Here is a 23,156-nt window from a genome sequence, read left to right as displayed (position 1 = left end):
AAATTAGCAGGTAGATAAAGAATTAACCTCATAAATTCTCCATTCTGAAATTGTGTTCTATAACTCACCGTGTCTTCCCTGGGAATGTCCTCCACACCAGGACGACTTTGTGAGATTGCTTGCAAGAGTTTAAACAGCTTCTTGTCCATAACCCAAGTACATCGCTTCAGATCTGCCTCGAACATGACCTGTTTCACCTCTTTCTATCCTGGTCCCTGAGCCACCCCATGCTGTCCAAGCACCTCAGCACTGATCTGCAGCAGTTCTGTCATTCTGCCACCTTGCACCTTTTGGTGCCAACCAAGGAACAGCTACACTGAGAGGAGTAAGGGCTCTGGAGGGTTAAACGTACCCCTCCCTTGAATGAACGTCGGAGTCGGGAAGGTCCTTCCTCTCTGCCACAAAGGGAGCAGTGTTGTATTACAGAGGTGGTTTTAGGGGTGGTTTTGCAGGCAGGAGGCCTCTCGTTAAACGTTGGTACAGGCATTGAAAGTAGAGCTGCAAATCCGTTTGAGGAAACATTGAGAACTTTGAGAAGTAGAAGACAGGGACAGTCTGTCAGCTTACTGCCTTGCAGCATAGGCAGTAAGCTGGGGAGTAAAGCAGTCCCTGGGACCATGGGCACCAAATCGGGCAGGGCAGGGATTTGAAGCCCACATCCAAAAGCAGTGCTTGGATCTCTGGGTTGCTGGCTGCTCCAACATGAGTCTCTTACACTAACATAATTCAGAAATACCACTCTGAAGCCTCCCTCGTGACATTTTTGTCAATTATTTGATCTTTTCTGAGGAAATTTGTTCTTTTATTAAACCATTGATTTCTGACAAAAGACAGTTTAAAAATAAAGTTTCTAGACATCTCTAATCGAGGCAGAAGTTACACATGTGGTGCTTGTTTGCTGTGTGACTTGGGACATATTTAGACTTTTCAATAACCTGTGCCTGAAAAAAAGCCTATTGAGATGACATTAAAGTGGCAGATGTAGGTGGCTTTACTGTGCAGATTTGCTGAATGTTTAACTCCTGTTGATTTCAGTGGGAACTGTCTAGTTGCCTGAACAAGGAGTCTAGTTTCTAAGCAGGAAAGCTCCTCATCTACAAAATACCACTTTTACTTATTTATCTAAATGGTGAAATGCTCATGGGCTTAATTAAGAATATCTGTTCGGTACTTTGCAAAATTAAATTTCTTTAGGCTTAAATATAAGTTTAATTTATCCTTACTTATTACCGCTTCAGCCTGGAAAGTAGGTACATAGGTATACAGGATGTCCTGTATTCTCTGATTTCATAAGGCTGAAGCAGAGCGAGCAATTATCAAGATGTGTCTTTGGGTAGAAAATGGAAGAGATTGTGGTTAAGGAAACATTTGGCCAAATACTCCTTTTGGAGAGAGAAGATGCTTCAGGGAAAAAATGGATAAAGGTACCAATAGAAATAATGTTGTATGGAAGCTTATCCTTTAGTGGTTTGAACATCAGATTCGAAATATTTAATCTCTCCAGAGAGGACAATGCAGCTGGTAACCTAAGGAGGTTTGCTGGGGTTTTTGTTTTCAGTGCATGTCCATGCAGATAACTGACCATGGACCCTTCTCCCACACTCCACCAGCATACAACATCCTCTGTTACCTTCCATCTCAGATCCCATTGCCAGTCTACGAGGCTCCAACTGTGTCATCATGTGAGTGCTTTGGGTCAGAACCTGGTGAATAAATGGGAACTATAGGCACAGTTAGCCTATTTCAGTAGGTCACAAGCATATGGATGTATTCCAGGAGGCTGGCGGAGTGTCATCACTGAGTGGTAACGGTTGCTGATTAACTAGGATGGTATTAACAGAAATGTAGATAGTGCCAAGTTGCTTAATGACAACCATGTGTTAAATAGATGTGGAATTTTAGGTTCTGATCTTTCAGTACATAAATGGCTAAAAGAAGATTAAGGAGTGTATTTTTCTTAGTTCTTGGGAGGCCTTGATCCAGAGTGGGAAAGATCCATAGAACAGGCTGAAGGTTAGCGCTGTTCCTGAGGTGTCCGCTCGGCTAATGGCCCTGGAATTTTATATGTTCTAGCTGCAGTTTCCTCTGTAAGCCATCAGAGCTTTGGAATAGCTTAGAAACTAAGAGGGAAAATAGAAAAAGAAATAAACACAGTATTATGGTGCTGTTCAGTCTTGCAAAGAAGATGTTGTAGTAATGAGATTTTTAGTTTCTAGAGTCACATTCTCTTTTTAATGTTGAGGTAACATTTGCTCAGTCTGCAAACGAAGTGGATTCTAAGTCTGACTTTTTTTCTTTCTGATTTGCCTGTAGTCTCTTTCCAGCTGATTTTTTTATTCTTCGGTCAATTCAGTGTTGCCCACAGTAAAATTTCTAACATAATGGCCACATCTTTACCTGTACAGCCGATTGTCTTCATCATGTACTTCATTGATGCCCATGACAGCCTATGCAAGGATGTCTTGGCCTGTACAACTTCTGCTGTAGCTGATGGTGCAGTAGACCAAATCAGACAGCTACAGTCAGAACTGAAAGTGAATTTGTGGGCTGACAGCAAAAGAGGAATATGGTCTTTGGATGTAGTGTTGTATGTCAGTGGTTAAAAGTTGTTGCTTTTTGAAACCTGCTATTCTTTTTTATGCTTTCATATATCACAGAATTTTTATCTAATCATGTTACATTTGAAAAGCAGCTCCCTTTTTCACTAGACCTGTTTTGAGGTTTTCCTACCTCAGGTCATCCAGATGGTTGCATAGTTCCTTGATGTTCTTTAGCTGCATTGGCATGTGCTGTCTCTCTTGATTAAAAAATCAGCTTTTCTGGATAGTCATCAGCTCCGTTCAGCTTTCTTCAGTTCACTCCAGGCTCCCCAGACATCTATACACATGCAGCATCCTGACACGTTTCAGGTCTGATCAGATCTGAACTACCAGCTCGGCCCTTGACACTTACCAGCTTTTACGCACACAGCAGATTGTGAAGCACGGCAGCAAAGAGCCTCGACGCTGGCAATTGCAGTTGTCTGGCTTTGACATCATCCCCCACACAACTGGGTAGAGGCATCAACACCAGTACTTGGCCATGATGTGACATAGTGTGTGTTGATGGGAAATTCCTGCTGTGCCAGGGAGCCTGTCCCGTAACAGTTACAGAGTTTATCATCATTAGCCGTTTCTGTGCTCATGGTCCCCAGGGTGCACGGTCAGATTGCTCAGCAGGGGGATAAGGTGGTCATGAAGGCATCCAAAAGGAAACTCACGTGAAGTGTAGGAGTGATAGGGAGAACACACAGAAGATTTTTCTTAGCAAGTATTTTTTGTCCCATTTGCCAGCTTCTCAGCTTTCTTTGATCTACTCCTAAGTAAGTGCAAGTTACCAGCAGTTTCTATTCTATGCCTGCTTGTAAAAATGCATACTAGTACCCTGTAAATCTGTTAAGCAGCCCTTTAGGTTCCTTCAGCCCTATGCTTCTGTTACGTGTGCCTGTTTCCCTGAGGTAGTGTTCAATTGTGGAGATTTTTTAATGCAGTGGATCAAATATGCCAAGTTCTTTTCAAAGAAAGGAGATTTTGAAGATCCATTTTTCAGTGGAGGAAATCTGTCATCTTGTGTCCTAACCTACCTAAAGCTCCTTCAGTTTCTGTGGTGGTCTGTGTTTTCATCACACGTTGCAGCAACATGTTATTGCATAGTTAGGCTACACTTCAAACATACGGATAAATGTAGACCCAGCGAAGAACATAGCATTACCTGGGAAAAATATCTGCACTGAGTATTTTTGTCCAAATAATTTCCCAGATTTATACAGTGTGTAGATGCATCATGATCTTGATTTAAAGTGTTCCTATAACTGGAAAAAGTGATTTACCAGTTTCTGAAATAATCTTTTTTCCCTACAATTGCTTTTCTGTAACCACGTGCATGGTTTTCTGACTTGCTAGTAGCTTCAGCAGTGAAGTCCAAGGAAGGGATAAAGCCTTCCCTATCAGGAGATATTTTGATTGGTGTTGGGTATGTAGAAGAGAGTGCCACAGCTTTTATGGCAGTATAAATACTCAGTGGAGAGACGGTGTTGTTTGCTGAAGTTAGTACAGGAAGAATTCAGGCTACGTCCAGGCTTTCCTCCTCCAGTCCACTCCTTCGACAACAGACAGCGTGATTTCAGAGGGCTCCCTGTTCCTGTGGGGTTGTGTTGCTGACACCGAGGGAACTGCATTCATCTGCTCTGGGCTGCTTCTGTTCTACGTGCTGCGCTTCAGCGCTGTGCGTTCCCTCCCACAAATGCAATGCTCAGAGCAAAGCTGCGTGACCGGCTCGGCAGCTGGCCTTGCAGCTCTGTGGCTGTGTGTGAGTGACATGGGGCCTTCATCCAATTAACTTAATGGATTCACAGAACCTCCAGAACTCCTATCTCGGAAATACTCCCAAGGGACACTTTTTTTTTAAATCTCTATAGAAGTCGCAGAAATAAAACTGAACACAAAGCATTTAGTGTTTTCTTTCTTTATGCCTGAAATATAGCCTCTATAAAATTAAATCATTCCTGCAAGCCACTGTTGGCTCCCTCTTAGTTTTTCCTTAGGGCCCAATTCTCATTCGCACTGGCAGCGGTGCAAAGTTGCATTGATGTAAATGAGAATCGGGCCCTTTATGTCAGCGTTAGAGTTAAATCGAGGCCAGTGTGAGAGTCATCTTCCATTAGCAGAGGCTAAATACCTGCTAGAAATTGGAGCGCAAAGGGTGAAGCGTTGTACTGCATCGCTGTGTTGTGTAACGCAACTCAGATCAGTCTTGGTTAAATGAAGCAATGGCAAAAAGAAGTTCAGATTAAATTCAGTCCTTTTTGAAGGGTGTAAATGGGTATGGGGATTAATTTCAAGCTTTTTCTTTTCAATACCTAACCAGAGAACAACCTATCTGGCGTGAAACAGTGAATCAATTTCATTAGCTGAAACAGTCATGTGGAAATCTGAGATTAATGTTTAAAACCTACATGCCTGTGTCCCTCCGTCCTGCCACCTTTTTCAACAGAGTCCATAACCTATCAGGTCTGGGATTAGAGTTGTGGTGGCACTTAGGAGGTGCTGCATCACAAACTAGAGCAGCACATCAGCTCACATGTGCAGGTTATCCTATGGAGGAGTTTCAAAGCACATCACCTGCAGAGTATGCAGTTGCTTCTGGAAGACATGGTGAAGCCTTCCCAATAAAAAGACGGAAGGAAGTCTGTGTCGTTTTGAGGTTGGGTTTTTGTGTTTTTAAGAGGGCAGTGAACTGAGCACGCATAAAAACAACAAATAAATCATATCTGTGTTCTAACAGCAGGATGTGTTTTCTCTTTTTTTCCCCCCTCTGAGGTGATTCACTGGAACTCACCGAAGAAACTGCGAGTGAAAAACAAGCACGTGGAGTTTTTCCGCAACCTCTACCTGACATTCCTGGAGTATGATGGGAATTTGCTGAGACGGGAACTCTTTGGCTGCCCCAGCGAGGCAGACGTCAACAGTGAAAATGTAAGTGGGATGTCTAGGGCTTGAAGATTTCAAGGGTGGTTCATACAAGGCACAGGCTACCTGAAGACTCAGGGTGTTGGTGGTGTGGGTAATGCAGTGCAGAGGGCCTCAGGAGAATTGAGGTCAGTGCTCAGATTTCAAGAGTGATGCTGTGCAAATCATTTAATCTCTCTATTCCTCGATTCCTTGCCTGTAAAACTGTTGTATTAATCCTGGCTTTCCCCTGGTTTTCGTTGCCTTTTTTTTGGCTGCCTTGCCTTTTAAAAATCCCCAGTAAAGGTAAGATCACAAACTGAAAATGAGGATTTGGGCTCTTAATTCCATTAGGCAATTTTGCAAATCTCACCCTTAGACCTAAAACTTCCCTGGGGAAGGGCTTGTTTCTTGCTGTGTGTTTGTTCAGCATACAGCGATGTCAATTTTAACTGGTAGATACTAATGTACAAGTGATGAAGAACAAATAGAAATACCAAGACTGATGGATTTAGGTCCATGAGTTTTTGCCGTGCTGCAAGCTACAGAATGAGTTAATACTCCAAGGTACACATAGGCTGTGAGAATGTGCAGGTTTTTGCTGCACTGACCCTAACCAAACAGCAGCATTTATGTATATCTGCATTGAATTTGTAATCAGAAACTTTCAGACAAAGCAAAACCTTTGAAAATGGTTGAAATCAATGATGTTTAAATACAGATGTTCTTATGTGTGTGTGCGTGCCTTGGTACATATAGCTCAAATGTAAAAAACTGCTAACTGAAACATTTATACACACATGTGTATGAACTCCTTGTGTATAATGGGGTCTCTGGAGATTTCTAGACCAAGTGTCAAATTTGGCTACATAGTCTGAAAGGAAATAAGAAGGAACCTGTAACATTTTATGTCATCTTCAACAAAAAAAAAAAGATTTCTAAAATATGCAACATTGTCTATATAAAAATCAATAAACAAAGCCAGTATTATGTACATATTAGCAGTTAAGCAGTAACTGGCAATCAATAGCATCGTTGAGGTATGTAGTGTTTCCATTTAGTCTGTGGATAAAATGACCGCAGGAGATGCCATTCCCAATTATTTGACTACAGCACTCAGAGATTGGATATATTTTAGTTCAAGGCATGGCTTCCCAGATACTTATTTGACCATCTCACTGTCTTCTGAAAGGAGTGGGGAACGATGAGAAACTGGAGATAAATGTTAAATGGGAAAGACTGAAGCAGGGATGAGAGAGAGAGAAAGTAAGCGCACAGTGAGAGCAAAAGCACATGGAGAAAGAAAATCCTGTGCAAGAGGGAGAGGCTTTTAGACAATCAAGTGAACTGAATGTGATGAAAGACCATGAAGAGTCGGATGGTCAGAGACATCAAGATACAATAGACGGAGCAGAGGGTAGAATAGGACGAGATAAGGGGAGTGAGACATTAAAAAAAAAAAAGACAACAGAACTAAACACACCTTCATCACACTTTAAGAATGCAGGTTAAAATTATACTGAATTTGCAATATGTTGTGTGGGTTAGAAGAGCATGAATGCAGTCACAGACTTCTTGCTATATTTTCCAGATCTCTATAGATCCTTAATAAACAGATTTATTCCAAATGACAAGTTTCTGGGGAGCCGTCAAGTTCTTGCTGCTGAAAATGGCAGTCCTGAAAGTTTAAAATGGCTCATTTTACTGAGCTTGTATCTAGTTGACAGACACTGGAAATGACTAACTGTTCAAGCCTGTTTCTTATTCAAGACAAGTAGAACGCAATATGGTATATGGTATGGCTTGTGTCTGAAAAAGAAACGTAACTCATTCATCCATTTATAAATAAAAAAAAAAAAAAAGATACTGGAAAAGAATGAGCTAGACATACAAAAATACATGAGTCCTAACTTGCCAAAAGGCACCAAAAAGTTAACAGCCTTCTATCAGATCAAGGACATATAGGAAAAAATCTAACTTCAGATAGCTTAGGAGCAGACATTGGTTTTTATTAGCTACCTGTGGTGTAAGCTCCCCTCTGGACTTGACTATGTCGTTTTTATGGTAGAGTACAGAAAGCAAGTTTCAGCTTTGAAGTTATGAGACCCTAAGAATAGGATTATCATGAAAACCACTCTTTCTCTCACTCTCTGTCTGCTGTAGCACGTACAGTGTCACAGGTGTCCTATTAAAATACAGTACATTCCCATGATCTGTTGCAGGATAGTCTTCAGAAGCGGAGCATCTTGTAAGGTGAGCAGGAAGCCACTGTTTGTCATTCCTCCCAGTACAAGGACTAGGGAGCATGACGTGGAAATAGCAAGTAGCAGGTTCAAAACAAAGATAGACATTCCACCCACGATGTAATGAAGCTTTGAGCAAGAGGTAATGTTGCTAAAAATATACATATGCTCAAAAAGTGCCTCTTTATGAAAGGAAAATCAATCAGGACCTGTTAAGCTTTGGTGCAGAAAGTTCTTAAACCACAAGCCCAGGACTAAGGGAGCGTTCTGAGGAAGCATCGCTGTACGCTCACCCTGCTTTTACACTCCTCTCTGGGCAGCCAGCTCACAACTAGAGGCAGGATGGTGGGCGAGATGGACCTTTAGTCTGACAAGATGCAGCCGCACATTTCCATTAGGATTCCTAAGCATATGTGTTACATAAAAGGCTACAATTTCTGCAAAGTCAAGTATGTGTAATGTAGGAATTGCTGTTTGATTTATCTTAATAGCTATTATTTTTCCTTTCTTCTCTGAATTGAGACTAGCTGCCCCAAAACACAATTGCGCTTTATTATGTTAGGCGTTGTATATGGGTAAAAGGTGCTCCTGTGCTTCTCTGCACTGTGGACCAGTGGACAAAATGTTAGAATAGCTCTGCTGGTTTTATAACCAGGGAGAATTACTTCAGCACTAAATGCACTGAGCCCTGTTGTGGAAGAAGCAGCGGCTCAGTGTGAGTCTGTCACTCACAGTCAGTCTGTGTCAGAATCTACCCGTAAGGTCTTGTTCCAATATGCCAGCCATTGCTTCTCTACAGTTTAGTATTTGTAATGATGTTTTATTTAGAACGCAACCTGTAATTAAGGAATCTCATTTGTGATGCGAATATCTGTAAAACATGAAAAGGAAGTGTGGCAGTGAGTACCATTGGGCTGATACTGTTACTCTAAGGCCCCTTTACACTGCTCATCAGTACTGAGATGGCCTTAAAATGAATTTGAATTGTGCATATTCCCTTTTTAAAGAACTCTTTACAGTACCAGAGATATTTAAAGGGGCATTAGTTTCAAAGGTAATCAGACCTTACATTAAACTCTCACTCTTTGTATCTGTCCGCATGCATGTATGCTTAAATATGTATGTCTGTACGCGTGTGAAAGGATTAGTGCTTTTCTTTTTTTAATGTTTGCTAAGGAAGTATAATACCACAGACTGAATTTTAAGAGGCCTGAATATGGTCTTTGGATCTTATACTGCGTAGTCCTGACCTAGTCAGTTGCTGATCTTCAGCTGCACCAAACAGCACTGTTACTAGGTTCCAAAACATTACAAATGGGAATGAACAGAACAGATAGGGCTCTGAAACCGAAATATTGGAGGCAAAGAAATACAGGTTGGGGTAATTTTTCTATTTATATAAAAATGCTTATACTTATGTCTATGTGTACATACATGTTTCATCCTTTCCTTGGAATATTCAGACTGAAAGACCCTGCGTGCTGCAGGGATGGGCTGTGGACAGGAGCCTGCCACATGCTCCATACCGTAGAGCAGTACTGTACGTCCTCTTCATTCAGTATGTACAAAAGTGGGGTTACACAGAGCAGACTCTTCTCTGTAGATTGATATTACAGTCACCCCTTTGCCTTTTGTGCAGGTTCTGGGTTGGAAGTTCAGAATATGAACTGAATCCTCCTGTGAACACTGCCATTGGCTCAGCTGGCCTTTGGAGCACGTCCTTAGTCACTTCATCCTACTTACTACACGCTATTCCCCCTTCTCACCCCTTCTTTCTTACTTTCATGCAAGATGGAAGATTTTAGGGAAACCCATGAAGGTGAAACCCACAATAATCTTGAATTTGAACGTCTCATATTGGGTTTTAATTCTTATGTCCGGCATTTTGTTCTAAAGGACCTACTGTAAAGCATAAAATATTTCAGCAGGATCTTCTGTGTACCAGCCTATGTCTATGGTTATGCTATGAGATAGATATGTAAGCCTGATTTTTGCACACAGGCACACACTCAACCTTTTAGCGTTCTTATAAAACTTCTTTCCTGCAGGCAGTTTCTCAACAAGTACTTCTGCCAAAGCATTAAATCTGAAGGTTGAATGGGGTGTCCCCTACTAGTGAAGGCTGTGTCCTAGTCTAAAGCCCAGAGCAAGACCAGTGGGAAGTTTATCACTGATTTCACTCAGTTTAAGGAAAGGATAGTAGAATCCCATTAGAGAAGACTTTCAGAAAACACAGGAGAAAATTCTCTGCAGATTTTTATTTTCAGATTTTCAAATCAATAATACAACAAAAAAGGGTAAAAAAATCTACTTCTTCCTGGAAACACTTACTTAAGTGCATACTTAATTACTAAATGTGGTTTTCCTTTTTTATTTTTTTGTGCAAAACCAGAGATTTTTAATATTAGCAAAAGGCTGTACATGCAGCTTTTAATATCCACCAGAAGAGCCGGAGATTCTAGCAATGCACCACACAGTATAAACTCTACTAAAAAATTCAGAAATTTTTGAAGATCTAAAAATAGCATGCAAAGGGAGCTTCCAAGTCAGTATCAGGGCACTGAACTTGCAGTCAGACTGATGCTTTCAGTACCCTTTACTCCTGCAGAATTTCAGCATGCTGCATCATTTGTAGGACTGGGATTTAAAGTTACTATTTTGTCATGACATAGTCTTCTTCTAGTAGTAACAGATGGTATACGGCAGTTTTGAGGTGAAATCCTGACTTCCCCAGCTGTGCTGTTTCTATTATTATAACTCATATTGTTATTAAATGCTGAGCTGGTAGCCCATCCTGTTCGTTGCCTGAAAGTTGCCATTATACCACTTTCAACTTCTTGTAATATTGCTAGATGGGGGATCATGTGGGCTGGGATTTTTTTTTGTCATGCTATTATGTCTCTTTTTTTCTTTTCTCTGATTTTTTAAAGTGAAACATGGGGAAAGGCTTGCGAGGGTTGCCCAAACCACAAGTTCTGATGACTTCTTCATGGAAATACTCCATGCCTCAGAGAAGGAACTGACTTTTGAGACAGGAACATGTCTTTTTCCAACTGGGGAAAACTTAGGCAAATTATAATGCTGAAAAATCATGGTTTACACATCATCAGTAGTGTTTTCTTTGGCTTTAAGGAGGCTGAGATCTCTGGAGACTGTTTTCTCAGGAGAGTGCATGGATACATCTGACCAGATTATAAATATCCCAGTGGCACAACAGAGCTGAGCATGCTGCAGGCAGGGGAGCTGGACAAAGATTAGCATTTTCTGTGACTGTTTCTTCTGAATGCTCCCTGACAGGTTCTGATCGGACAGTAGAGCTGAGAGCAGGAACCTATTTGGTCTCTGTTGTGAGGGACATCCTTTGCCCTCACTGATGTCCAGACAGTATGGAGGAGAAAAAAAATCCAGATTTATATAGAAAATGAATGAAAGGTAGATCAAGACAGAAAGGAAAGTGTTAATTGAGACACTGAGCTGTCATAGAGTCATGTTCTGGAGAGAGAGTGCTTGGAGTGGGAAGAGAAAAGAACTGATGGGTGCCTGCCTGTACGTATAGGGAGTTGGCAGACTACTTAAATAGAGAGCGTGGAAGTAGAAACAGGGCTGGGTCTGACTTAGACCGTGCAACTTGCCACACAAGAAGGAACAGGTCTAGGAACAATCTGGAGAAACAAAAGCAAGGAGACCAACCTGTCAAGGCACTGTGCTGCAACGGAGGTCTGGGAACAGCGCAGCCAACAAGGTTTGGCAGAGACCCAGGGAAAGGAGGTGCAGAGGACTACCAAGATCTGACATCTGCAGCTGAGATCAAGGGACGTTTTACTTCATATGTGCAGAACTGTCTAAGATGTTATGCATGTCTAAAAATTGGGTTCTTATTTGTGTTGATTATTTGCAGTCAAGAGAAGCCATTACTTCCATCTAGCAAGAGTATTAGCTACTTTTTACGTGCTGCAATAAAATTCCTCTTGCTAGGTACGCTTGCTCAGACACTATCCTGGATGTGTCTGAGGGATGGGAGGAATAAAGGTTTAATTGATGTGGGATTAGTCTGGCTTTTATTACTGATCATTGGAGAAACCTGAAGTACTTTATGTAGGTCATCCCAGACAAGACTCAGTGAATGCTTTTTCCTCCCTACATCATCATCTGCTTTGTTTATGCCCCGTGCTAAAGGCAACAGTTAATTCACACACTTTGAAACTGCTAAATGTTGCAATCCAAATTGCCTACTGGTGGGAACTGGGGCAGCTACGCAGGAGGAAATGAAACTGCTGCAGTTTATAACCAGATTATAGTTTCATCCTGGGCTGGTGTTGGTTTTCATCTCAGTCGCTAAGCTGAGTTGATTTTGTGCTATGAATCTTAACTGCACACACCTGGGAGGAGGAAAGATGATCTGAAAGTTAAAAGTTTTCATCTAAGCTGCTCAGTTCCTGTTGTGTTAGCATAATAATGAGTGGCTTAAGCCTAGTGTCATCTCACCTCACCTGAAACACTTGATGAGACAGAGATGCCTACATTAGGGTTTTTATTCCCTTCCCCAAGGTCTAAGTAACGTCTAGACACAAAACATTGTTTGTTGGGGTTTTTTTTTTAAACATTGCTAATCCCTAAGAAAATACTTCTGATCCTGGATTTTGGATGGATCTCATCTGAGATGAAATCCTGTAGATTTCGGTGGGAAGTAAATTGTTTCTGTGACACAGCAGTTAAAAAAACCCGCAGGCAATCAGAAATTTGCTTACACTAGGAACAGCCTTAGGAAGGGAGATTTATGAGCAGACTAACCAGTTTGCTGGTGAAAGGTACATGTTGTGTGCTGTGTATCGTATGGGTCCACCATCTATCACATGGATAGAAAACAGCACCTCATCTCATACAAATGTAGTAGGCAGACAAGTGGACCTGGTAAATCATGACGATTGATGGTTGAGTTGAATACCTTCTGGCCTGCCTGTGCTTCTCTGGCCAGCCTAACTTCAAAGATTGTTTTTCCTGAGATGAAGTCTGATTGCCTGCCACAGCTGGTTGCCCAGAGAAGTAACTTAGCACATTTTTTTTAATGTATTTTTCTCTTTGTTGTGGCATTATGCATGTCCTGGCTGCCATTTTTATTTCTGAAAGAAAGTGACATCATGATGCTAATGAAAGCACTTGTTCTTTCCCACTACAGTATTTCCTAAGAGAACAGCTACAGTACACAGCGTGAAAAGAATACATTTTTCAGCTGTGTTTCCTAGAGGTGACATTTCCCACATGCTCAGTGGCAAGTAGCCTTAGCATTGAAAATCTTGTAGAAACAGTGAATCTTATGCTAAGCAGGTACTCGCTTATGAAAATACATGCTGTCACTCTAAGGTTGAGAAGTCTTTGCTATATTAGGCATATTGTTATAAGTATAATGGAGGGGTCCATAATGGGGATGCCATCTTTATCAAATCCAGCTGCTTTTAAGGTCCTCATTTTGATGGTGCACAATGTTTAAGTAAGCATCTGTTTGCATAGATCTGTCAGCATTCCCATTATAAACCTATCTTTTCAAGAAGACATAATGTGGGAGCAAATCTTAAATGAAGCCAGAAGTTCTTTATCTGTAAATAATGGATGCATGCAATATGCATGCTGTAGATAAGAACCTGTCGTTGGAGAAATTTTATCTGATCATTTGTCTGAAAAATAATATGAGGTAACTCAGATAAATTTAAGGATATATATGTCTATCAATTCACTGTCTTTTGAATGGCACGTGCCTTTAACATCCTTCATTTTAAAGAGTATGTAAAAATGGCATATGATTGTGTGCAATATGCATTTATAGATTGTGTGTGTCTCTTCATAGTAAAGGGAAAACAGCCTTTATATGTGATATCATATATATCATATATATGATACTGGGGCATGGGTATCTGAATATGTGTATGAACAGGGAGAACAAAGAAAGAAAGGGAAAAAGGCTCTAAAACTGTACACCACCCAGCTGTTTGTCTTCATAATTTGTCCATGTCATACCGTTAGCTTCAGTGAGATAACTGGTGAGCTTGTGGGTTTTGCTGGACCAAATGCAGAGTGCCCAGCATGTCCAGCATTGCTTCCAGTAGGAGAGGAGTTTTCACGTGGGTAATCACATGCTATTGCTTTCCAGTGCCTGTTGCCTCACCATTGCAGGATAGGCCCATCCTTAACACAGACCGCTTGCCACATACGCAGTGACAATGCTGCAGGCCAAACGACAGCCTGTCCTATGCTGGTTGTCCTACCTGAAGTGAGCTGTGTTTGCCCAGCCTGCAGAGCATGGCTCCTCAGGCTGCCTAGCAGTTCAGGCTCATGGTATGAGCAGGCAAGGATTGCACAAGCATTCATGGAAAGAGCTGATGGAGCTGCGTGTCTGAGCCTGCCAAGTGATGCCCACGTGTTAGCCACAGCTCTTGGACAGCCTGTGCTTGGGCTTCCCCCTGGCAGCCTGTCTGGGCTCAATGGAGGGTGCTGGGGGCAGGGGCTGAGGGAGAGTCAGAGCACACCATGCCCACGGTCCTTCTGGGGATCGCTCTCTACAAGGGGTATGGACACAGCCCTCTCATGTCTTCTCTTGGGTCCGGACACTACATGCAGTGCTGAGGATGAGTCGCGGGAAGCACCAGGGAGAACCTTGCGGACTACCAGCATAGCTGCAGGCTCAGAAAAAGTCTGACTGACCGGACAGAGACAGAATCTTGATGCTAAGAAATGCAGTGGAAAAAGCAAGGTTTCCCTTTCCCTCTAGCAGAAGGGATCTTCTGCTGTTTGCTGCTCGCCTTCACCTCCGTCACCAAGTTTGTGATGTGGTGAGTTTCACCATCAAAATACTGGGGCCTCTAAAAAGCTATGTCTCCTCCTCTCCCCCACCCAGGGCTCTGTAGTGTGGAAAGCCATAATTTAGCCCCAGATGTTATTCTTTAACTCATAATTAAGTGGTTTTATCCTCTTAGCTTGCAACCTGAATGTAATCTGCTAATCATTTAGTGACTGCCTGATAAATAGCTGCTGTGCAACTACAAGCTTCTACCCCAGTCATTTGTATGTGCATCAGGATAGTAAGGTACCACTGAAACGTGCTTTGCTATTGTTTTAACCATTTAAATTTCAATACTCTCCTGGATAATTCTGTTAAGGGTGTACTAATGTCTCTTTTTAAGGAAGAAACAGAAAGATATAATATTCTTTCTAGTCACTGTTGTAAATATTAGGTTTAATTCAAATATTGTTTGAATGTGATTTGGAAAATAAAGTACAGCTCAGCTGAATGATGATTTGTAAAGCAGAATGAATGAAACTCTGTGAATACATAAAAGAAATTATTTCTATTCCACCAAAAGAGATCTGGATTTCAAATAGAAACTTTGCCTGAGTGAAGATTTGTCAAGATTTGGACCCTTGTCTTTCTAAAAGCAATCTCTCTTGAGGGATGTTTTAAGATCTGTGCGGAACAATAGCACAAAAGAATGAGAGACTGATCCAAAACTCATTGAAATCAAAGGAGGTATTTCCATTATTCAAAAGAAGATTATAGAGTGATGTACAGGAAAATATCAGGAATTATTCCGTCAGCCTTCACAGGAAAACATTCAGCTGTAAGCATCATTGTTGATGGCAGCCATTATGCTTATAGTTCCAAGAACAACAGCTCTTCTTCTTAACACAGTATTAGAACAAGCAATACCTACATTTCCCTTTTTTTTTTTTCCTTGAAGATGGTGAAACTATTACTTTAAATCATTCTGAACAGGACAGAAAGAAGAGATTTTTAAATCTAAATGAATGTTATAATTCAATCATCTGTTTTTTCCACATGAAACCGTTTTGAAGTGCACTGTGAATTTTATCTAAACTTTTAAAATTGCTATAAAGTGAATATTTTTCTTATTTACTAATAAATATGTGAACGTATTCTTCTTATAGGATGCTTTTAAGGTATGAAATATAAAACAATACCTTTATTTATATACCTGCATTTTAGAGCAACACAAATGGGACTCTATTTGACATGTTAAGACCATATATAATTTTCATCTTCATTACATTTTGCAGTACATTTTACAGAAGATGTGACTGATTTTTCCTTTTAATGAATGCATTTTAAATAATCTAGCCAGATGTTTTGCTTTAAAATAATAGAATTCAGGGATAGAAAGCGTCAGCTGCATAGGTATTTGGTCAGTTTTTCTCTTCCTCCTTTCCCCAGAGCTAAGCTTTTAGTCTCTTAAAGCTACATGTCTAAGTGACTCGGGATTGGATTGCTTTGAGATGCCCATTTTGACTTTGAAGGGACTTGGCTTCCAAGGGAGCCAGAAAATTACCTATTCTCTGCTAATCTGCCGTTCTTTGGATTTCTCAAACTAGGTATCCAGAAGCATAAATCCTGTTAAAAGTGTAGGCTAGGTTCTGGCACCTCTGCAGTTGAAAGAATATTTTCATTGCAAAATTGAACTGGTGCAGATACATACGTCTCCAGAGATAGAGTAATGATCAGTTGAAGATGTTACTTTTCCAGCAGTCCGTCCATGCCACTAGCAGCAGCTACTGTTCTCCAGCAGAGGCAACAGAATGGGAATTGCTCAGTCCAGCATGTACAAGCTTAATCTGCTGCTGAGTCTTGTCTACTGGAGCCGTATGTCTACGAGTAGTTCGAAACACTGCTTCTAATAAGGAATGACATTATGCATCAGGTTGGAGCATTAACTCTGAAACTTGGTGATTATTAAACGTGTGATTGTTCACGGTTTCATTGCTAGTCTGCATGTTGAAAGGATGTAATACAGAGACTATATACAATATATGGACCATAATACAATGGTCTGTCTGCCTTAACAATTTGCTTAACAGTGCTTTCTTCTAGTCTCCTGTCCAGTGACTTGCAGGAGCGAGGCTTGGGAAAACACTGCTACACTGCATGATGCACTTCCACTCCCCATTGCATCATGCTGCAAGTTACCAACCTCCTCATTCTCTCCAATTTGATAAAATAATTATAAAGAACTTTGCTAAAATAATGATAAAGAACTTATCTTTATGTCCACTCTTCTCTTATAGCTCCAGAAACAGCTGTCTGAGCTGGACGAGGACGACTTATGCTACGAATTTCGTCGAGAACGTTTCACCGTCCATCGCACTCATTTGTATTTTCTACATTACGAATACGAGCCTGCTTCAGACAATACTGATGTAACGCTGGTGGCTCAGCTTTCAATGGACAGGTAGGAAACGTGTCTTCTTCATCGGGAAGCGTGAGACAAGGAGTATTTTCTTACAGAGAAATCCAACTATGTAATGCTTTGGGGAGAGAAAAAACTCACTTTCGTAGAAACTTGGATGTCATGCTGTAAGGCATTGCTGGAATTAGGAGTAGCACATGCAGGTATCACACACGCATCCAGACTTCAGCTCTGCAGTGCACACAGGAGTGCGGGTGGAGTTTATGAGAGGCTGAATACTGAAACTGCAAGGGTTGTTACTTGTCCGGATTGTCAGGCATTATTAATTTCTGGGGTTTTGCAGCAACTTATTAAAAATGGGAGATGATTGTAATAGGCTTAGGCAAGCGGTTGTGGCTGACCAAGTCTTTACACACAGCATTTCCTCATTACACAATGTTAGTTTTGCTTTCATTGGCATTTTCCTTGCAGAAAATTTCAATTAGTGATTTTTCTTACAGTGAAAATCAAAACTAAACATCCTAGTTTCAAATTGGGAAGTTGAAAATAAAACTTTTTTTTTTTAATGTGCTAGTGTAACGTGAAGAGCCTCCTTCTGAGAGGAACCATTGCATTTTTACACAAATGTTGATTTTCAGAATAACATTTCTAGTTTAATTCTCTTCAACTTTCAGTTATGATGTAAAGTGGAATTTAGCTGGTATTTCATTTGAAAAAAAAAAAAATCCATTTCGTGACAAATTCTATCTCCACCTTTTGAATTCCCACCATTGCGAGGAGTTGCCATTTTTCAGATCTGAAAGTGCAGTCTGGATCAGCCAGCGTTGTGAAATTTTGAATTGTCAGTCTCCTTTTTCCTCGTGCTTCTCAGTTCGGATCTAGTCCAAACTATCTAGTTACTGCTACCAGAGTGGGTTACAAAACAGGTCAGAACTCCTTGAATATTAGCCAGAAGCTGATATTTCATTTATCAGAGCACGTACAGAATACCACATGACCCGTGAATACCACTGCTGCTGCACCAGTAGAAGGTCAGCACTATTCCAGGAGGGTCAGAGGAATTCAGATCAACAAAACATTTACAGCCTGTTTTAAAAATAAACACAAACAAATGAGGGCTGTTCTGTTTCGCCAGCGCCTCAGCACCGCGTCTTGCACATTGTATTACGATTTGCTATGCGTATCAGTGTCTGTTCTATTGATTTTTAATGGAGGAAACATTTCTTAAGTGTTCACAAACCTTTGAGTAAAAAACCAAAGTAGTAAATTAAGCCAGAGTCTGAGCAAGTGCCACAGTAAATTAGTAAAGCTGGTGTGTGCACGTGGTATATTTTCCCCCCAGAATTTAATTCAAAAGAATGAGCTGGGGCTCAGTGCTGATTCACTGGCACTGATGCAAAGTCTGAGCATCTGTTTCCCTTTCTGGATCCTCACTGGGGCACATGTTTTTATTGATAGACAGAACCACACATTTTTATTCAGGAAGAACAGCCCTCCTGATACTGTGCAGGAAAAATCTTCCCTGCTTCGTTGGTGTGTTGCTATAAATTATTGATTTGAGTTGGAAATACTCTCTTTCAGCTAAAATCAATAAATAATATCATACCAAAGAACTGTTTAGCTGCTTTGTTTTCTTTCACATCTTTCAGTTACTGCCTTTTTTTTTGTATCTTCTTTAAACCACTTTGATTAAACTCCTCCAATGTAGCTGTAGACATTTAAGAATAGTGTCTCAGATGTAAGATGACGCGTACATAAACAATGTGCGATACGCTACGTTCCCGCATCATTCTTTCAAATGATCGTCCGAGATGAGGAAAGGCAAAAAATCAGCTCTCAGTGTCTCCAATTATAGTCCCGTTGGAGTTGAGGCTGACATGACTATCGTGACATGCTTATGTTTGCCTGTGCTATAGGCTTGGGGAATGGAAGGGAGGGACGCAGTTTAGGAGCTTAATGTCTTTAGATAGAAGCTGTGAAACAGACTTGGTCCAGTGTTGTTCGTTATTGGGCAATTGTCACCTTTTACACTGACATGACATTTTCTTGGACAATGGCTTGTTTGCATCAGTGTGGTTTTCATGTGTGTGTTTTGGCTAGGCAGCCTGTTTAAAGGCGTGGGATTCACCTGGGATTCAGAAATCAGGGTGGGAGTTACAAAAAAGTGAGATCCGGATGTGGACAAGGAGAGACCCAGTTAGCATTACGCTGCTTGAAGTCTGGGTGAGAATGAGTTGTAAATTGGTGGAGTATTATTAAGAAGAAAAGTGAAAACAAACTATCTCACAAAACTATTGAATTCCAGCAAAATTCTCTTGACTGAAGCAGACCTTTAAAAAAAATTGCCAACTAAAGATGACCTCATTATTGTGCAGTACAGGAGTATATTTATTTTCTCTAGAGTCCTTGAGAGAACACATTCCTCAAGACATTCCTAACAAAATCAAAATAACTTGTTCACATTGTGCTTAGAAACTCGTAATTCTAAGTTTTATGGTCAAAGGAGACTATTGTCACAACCTACAGAGAGCAGATTGTGGAACATCACCCAGCAGTCCCTGTATCAAACTCGTGGAAGTGGAGCCTGTTGATGAGAACGACGCAGCCAAATGGAGTATTCTGAAGGGCACTAAGCTGGAAATTTATACCAGCAAAAGCCAGTTGCCACTTAACTATCGTGCAAAACTTTGCAGGCATTATCAGGTGTGCCATTTAAAAAAGTTATGTATGCTGTTTGTACACGGCGTGGAGTCCTTGAAAGGCATTTTGCTGCATTTCTTGCTAGGCAAGTATTCCATTTTTAAAAGGCTGCCCTAAATCTGAGTGCTGATGAATTGGAGTCTCCTGATTAATAGGTTTCCACTATGTTGGAAAAAGGCAAAAAAACCAAAAAAGTATTTTTCTCTGTTTATTATTTGTACAATCAAAAGGCTAAAGCCTTCACATACTTTTTAGGTCATTTTTATCGATTTGTGTTTCTGATTTGGCTGTATGTTTCAGGCTGATAATAACCTTTGTTTCTGTAATAGATAAAAAGAAAATAATGTACCAGGTGTAGACTAGTAAAGGTAATATCTCATATCTAAGAAAAAATTATTATAGCATCTTGGATGTCATCACGATCATTCAGAAATGCAGAAAAAAGCTATTAATGTTAAATCAGAATGCGTGTTTGCTGGTGTATCATCCTTTTCTGCTGCAAAGCTGAGGGAGATAGTAGGAGGGGAAATTATTTTCTCTGATTATGATGAGGCAGAAAACTTTTCATGTGTTCTGTATAAATATTAATAGGAAAAATCTAGTAATGTGTGTTTGCAAGGGAGAGAAGATAATCATGTTGCATAGTCTACTCTTCTTAATTTTTAATAGAATAGCTGGCTAGGCTGCATAGGTTCATTTCCCTTTGTATTAACTCGAGGGTTTGTAATCAGTCCTTGCTGTATTTTTAGCTGGCATAGCTTAATCTCTAGGCAATTCTCTATAAATTACCCAAAGTGCTTAAATGATTTTGACCAGGCTGGGTTTGATTTACGTTTGTGTATGAGATCTTTTGTTGTCATTTTCATCAATAGTATTGTAACTATTTGGAGTTTTAAAAAATACACATCCGTACAACCTGTTATAAAAATGATTTTATGAAATATGAGAGACTGCTAAAACATATACAAATTAGTACTCTAAATGGTGTTTTTGTCTGAAATGTTCGTTTGATATTCCACACCAATACCAAGTCTCTCCCTCCTTCTCTCTTTACTCCCTACACATAGTAAATCCCTTTTGCCCCTTCCCTGACAGTGAGTTTTCTTCTAGTTAGTGCAAATATGCGTCTGAAGTCCGTATCCCCTTGACCTATCACTCTTAACAGCTTTTAAGGTCTGAGTAGCTGCCTTCAAAAAGTTTAGCAAAGGTTTTCCTAAACAGGAGATAAAATGATCTGTTAGTTTGTAGGCCTTTCTCCTCCACAAGCTTGTTGAACAGCACTGTATTGTAGTAGCGTGTGAGAACAGTTTGACCCGAAGTGTGAATTGGGCGCTAGGCACTGTTTAAGATTACGAGACTCCTATCCTGCAAGTAACTCCACATGAACAGATCCCTGCAACTGCTCAAAGCTCCCATCAGGTGAAGTCCCATCGCCCATGTGGTTTTCCTGCACCATCAATGCTTTAGGCAGAAAGGATGGTGTTGATATCATCCAGCTTTGGACATCTGAGTCGTGGATATGTGCCTGAACTAGGGCTGTCCTAGGCTCCCTTGTATTCAGTGGAGAGAAGGAGTCATGTCTAGGGTACAGCCCATTTGTCCAGAAGGAGACATCAACTTAGATGAGATGAATTGTGCTCTAGAAGTATTTATTGCTTTCCACAGCATATAAAGTGACCCAAATCTGTCTCACTTAGAGATAGATACCTGCATTTGATCAGATGAACCCAGGCAAAGAGTCCCAGACAGGGAGACAGCCTTTTCTTATTCTCACCCTTCCTCTTTCAGGCTCCAGATGCTTGAAGCCATCTGCAAACACTGGGAAGGTCCCATCAGCCTGGCACTCTACCTTTCTGATGCAGAAGCCCAGCAATTTCTGCGCTATGCCCAGGGCTCAGAAGTACTGATGAGCCGCCACAATGTTGGCTACCATATCGTGTACAAGGAGGGCCAGTTCTACCCTGTGAATCTGCTGAGGAATGTGGCCATGAAGCATATCAGCACACCATACATGTTTCTGTCCGACATTGACTTCTTGCCCATGTATGGACTCTACGAGTACCTCAGGTAAATGGACAGTGGAGGGATTCCCACTGTCACCCGTGTTTTCAGCCCCTCCACACCCACCCTTCTCACATATTCCCAAAACAACGCAGTTTGAGCAGATCTGAAAGAGGCAGCTTGTAGATATTTAAGGTGTGACAATGCCCAGCAAGGCACGAGAATTTTTAGGGTGGAGGAAGAGGTGGTAACTGGAAATAAAGCAGTATGGTTATGAAAGGAAGAACTCAGGTCTAAATGTAAGCCCTGTTAGCCATCAGAATAATTCCCTTAGAGCAGCAGAAGAATCAATCTGACAATTGAACTGGACTAAGTGTTAAGAAATGTGCAAGAGCATTCAGTGTTAGCAGAGATGTGAACCGGGCGATCTCCCTGAACATCCCTGGTTCTTAATGTTAGCAACAGAAAAAACATGCAAAAGCATTACTGAACTTGCTGTCCTTGTGACATGCTCTTAATCCAATTCTAGATACTGAAAAGAGGGCGATAGTCCAACCAGCTCAAAAATACGACTGCCACGCCAGCACCTGTCAAGGCAAAATAATTAGGATCAGGAAACTGGGAAGAATAACCTCAGTGTGTATTGTGTTATAATGGACGTGAGCAGGTTGGGCTGAGCGAAGTGCAGACCTCTGATCCATTAGCTGAGCTTTTTCTAATGAAAAGACCTTTCCCCCCTGCAGAGGCTGGTCATCGAGGCCACAGCGTGGAGCAAGGAGGACACCCTGTGGCCAAACGGAAGGAGTTCAGGTCCTTCGTCCTGACCAGTTTTGCTTTTCATCTCACTCCTATTTAGTAAAAGTTGATCAAAGTGCCCATAGGTGATCCCTTTCAGTCCGTAGGCCCGGGGTTTTGGAGTTTAGAGGGAAATATACCTTCCAGTGTCGTTAATTTACGGAGAAATTCCTTTGTTTCAGGCTTAACAACTCAGTAAGCATCTTCTTCTCACCCCTCATGTGGTTTCAATTTCTGCATCCATGTACGGAACCGAATTCACTATGGGTTTTAAGACACCGGATTTCATTAATATCACTGAAGTTTTATCACACTGTGTCAGCTTGTTTCCCACTTATTTTAGGGATATTTCTTTTTGACTTGTTCTGTGAAGACTCCAAAATAATTCTGTCCCTTGCACACATTAGCTGTCTCAAGATACACGTAGGGTCAGCTGTTGTTAGCTTTTCTGTTCTGTGACATTAGTGATGCTGACTGTTCCATTTCTTCAGATCGACGCTGGATGCAGTAAGGATAGGAGCTGTTGATACTGACACATAGTACTGAAAAAGTAGCTTGTTCCTCCATGCTGCTTTGCAGTGCCCTGATGGGAGTCAGCACTGAGAGAAGACAGAATGGCGTACTGCAATAAACTTGAGCTATTCCAACCACAGAAAGAATTCTCGTATGGTGATAATGTATTGTAGGACTAAATGCACAGCGATGCCACCCATTGGTGCAGCTTCAGAAAAAAACCCCAG

General features: G+C 41.1%; 1 protein-coding gene across 9 annotated transcripts in view; it reads left to right on the top strand.

Moving 5' to 3' along the window:
* LARGE1 (LARGE xylosyl- and glucuronyltransferase 1) overlaps nucleotides 1–23,156 on the top strand; it is a 290,868-nt gene that overhangs the window by 248,791 nt on the left and 18,921 nt on the right. For all 9 annotated transcript variants that reach the window (XM_075429418.1, XM_075429422.1, XM_075429423.1 and 6 more), the window contains 3 exons: nucleotides 5,358–5,513; nucleotides 16,799–16,962; nucleotides 21,409–21,687. In XM_075429418.1, coding sequence (XP_075285533.1) covers nucleotides 5,358–5,513; nucleotides 16,799–16,962; nucleotides 21,409–21,687 — 599 coding nt within the window. The remainder of the gene's footprint in view (nucleotides 1–5,357; nucleotides 5,514–16,798; nucleotides 16,963–21,408; nucleotides 21,688–23,156) is intronic.

The sequence above is a fragment of the Opisthocomus hoazin genome, chromosome 8 (genome assembly GCF_030867145.1).
Source record: "Opisthocomus hoazin isolate bOpiHoa1 chromosome 8, bOpiHoa1.hap1, whole genome shotgun sequence".
NCBI classification, from domain to species: domain Eukaryota; kingdom Metazoa; phylum Chordata; class Aves; order Opisthocomiformes; family Opisthocomidae; genus Opisthocomus; species Opisthocomus hoazin.
Note: the sequence above shows the minus strand (reverse complement) of the source record. Positions and strands in the feature narration are given on the sequence as shown.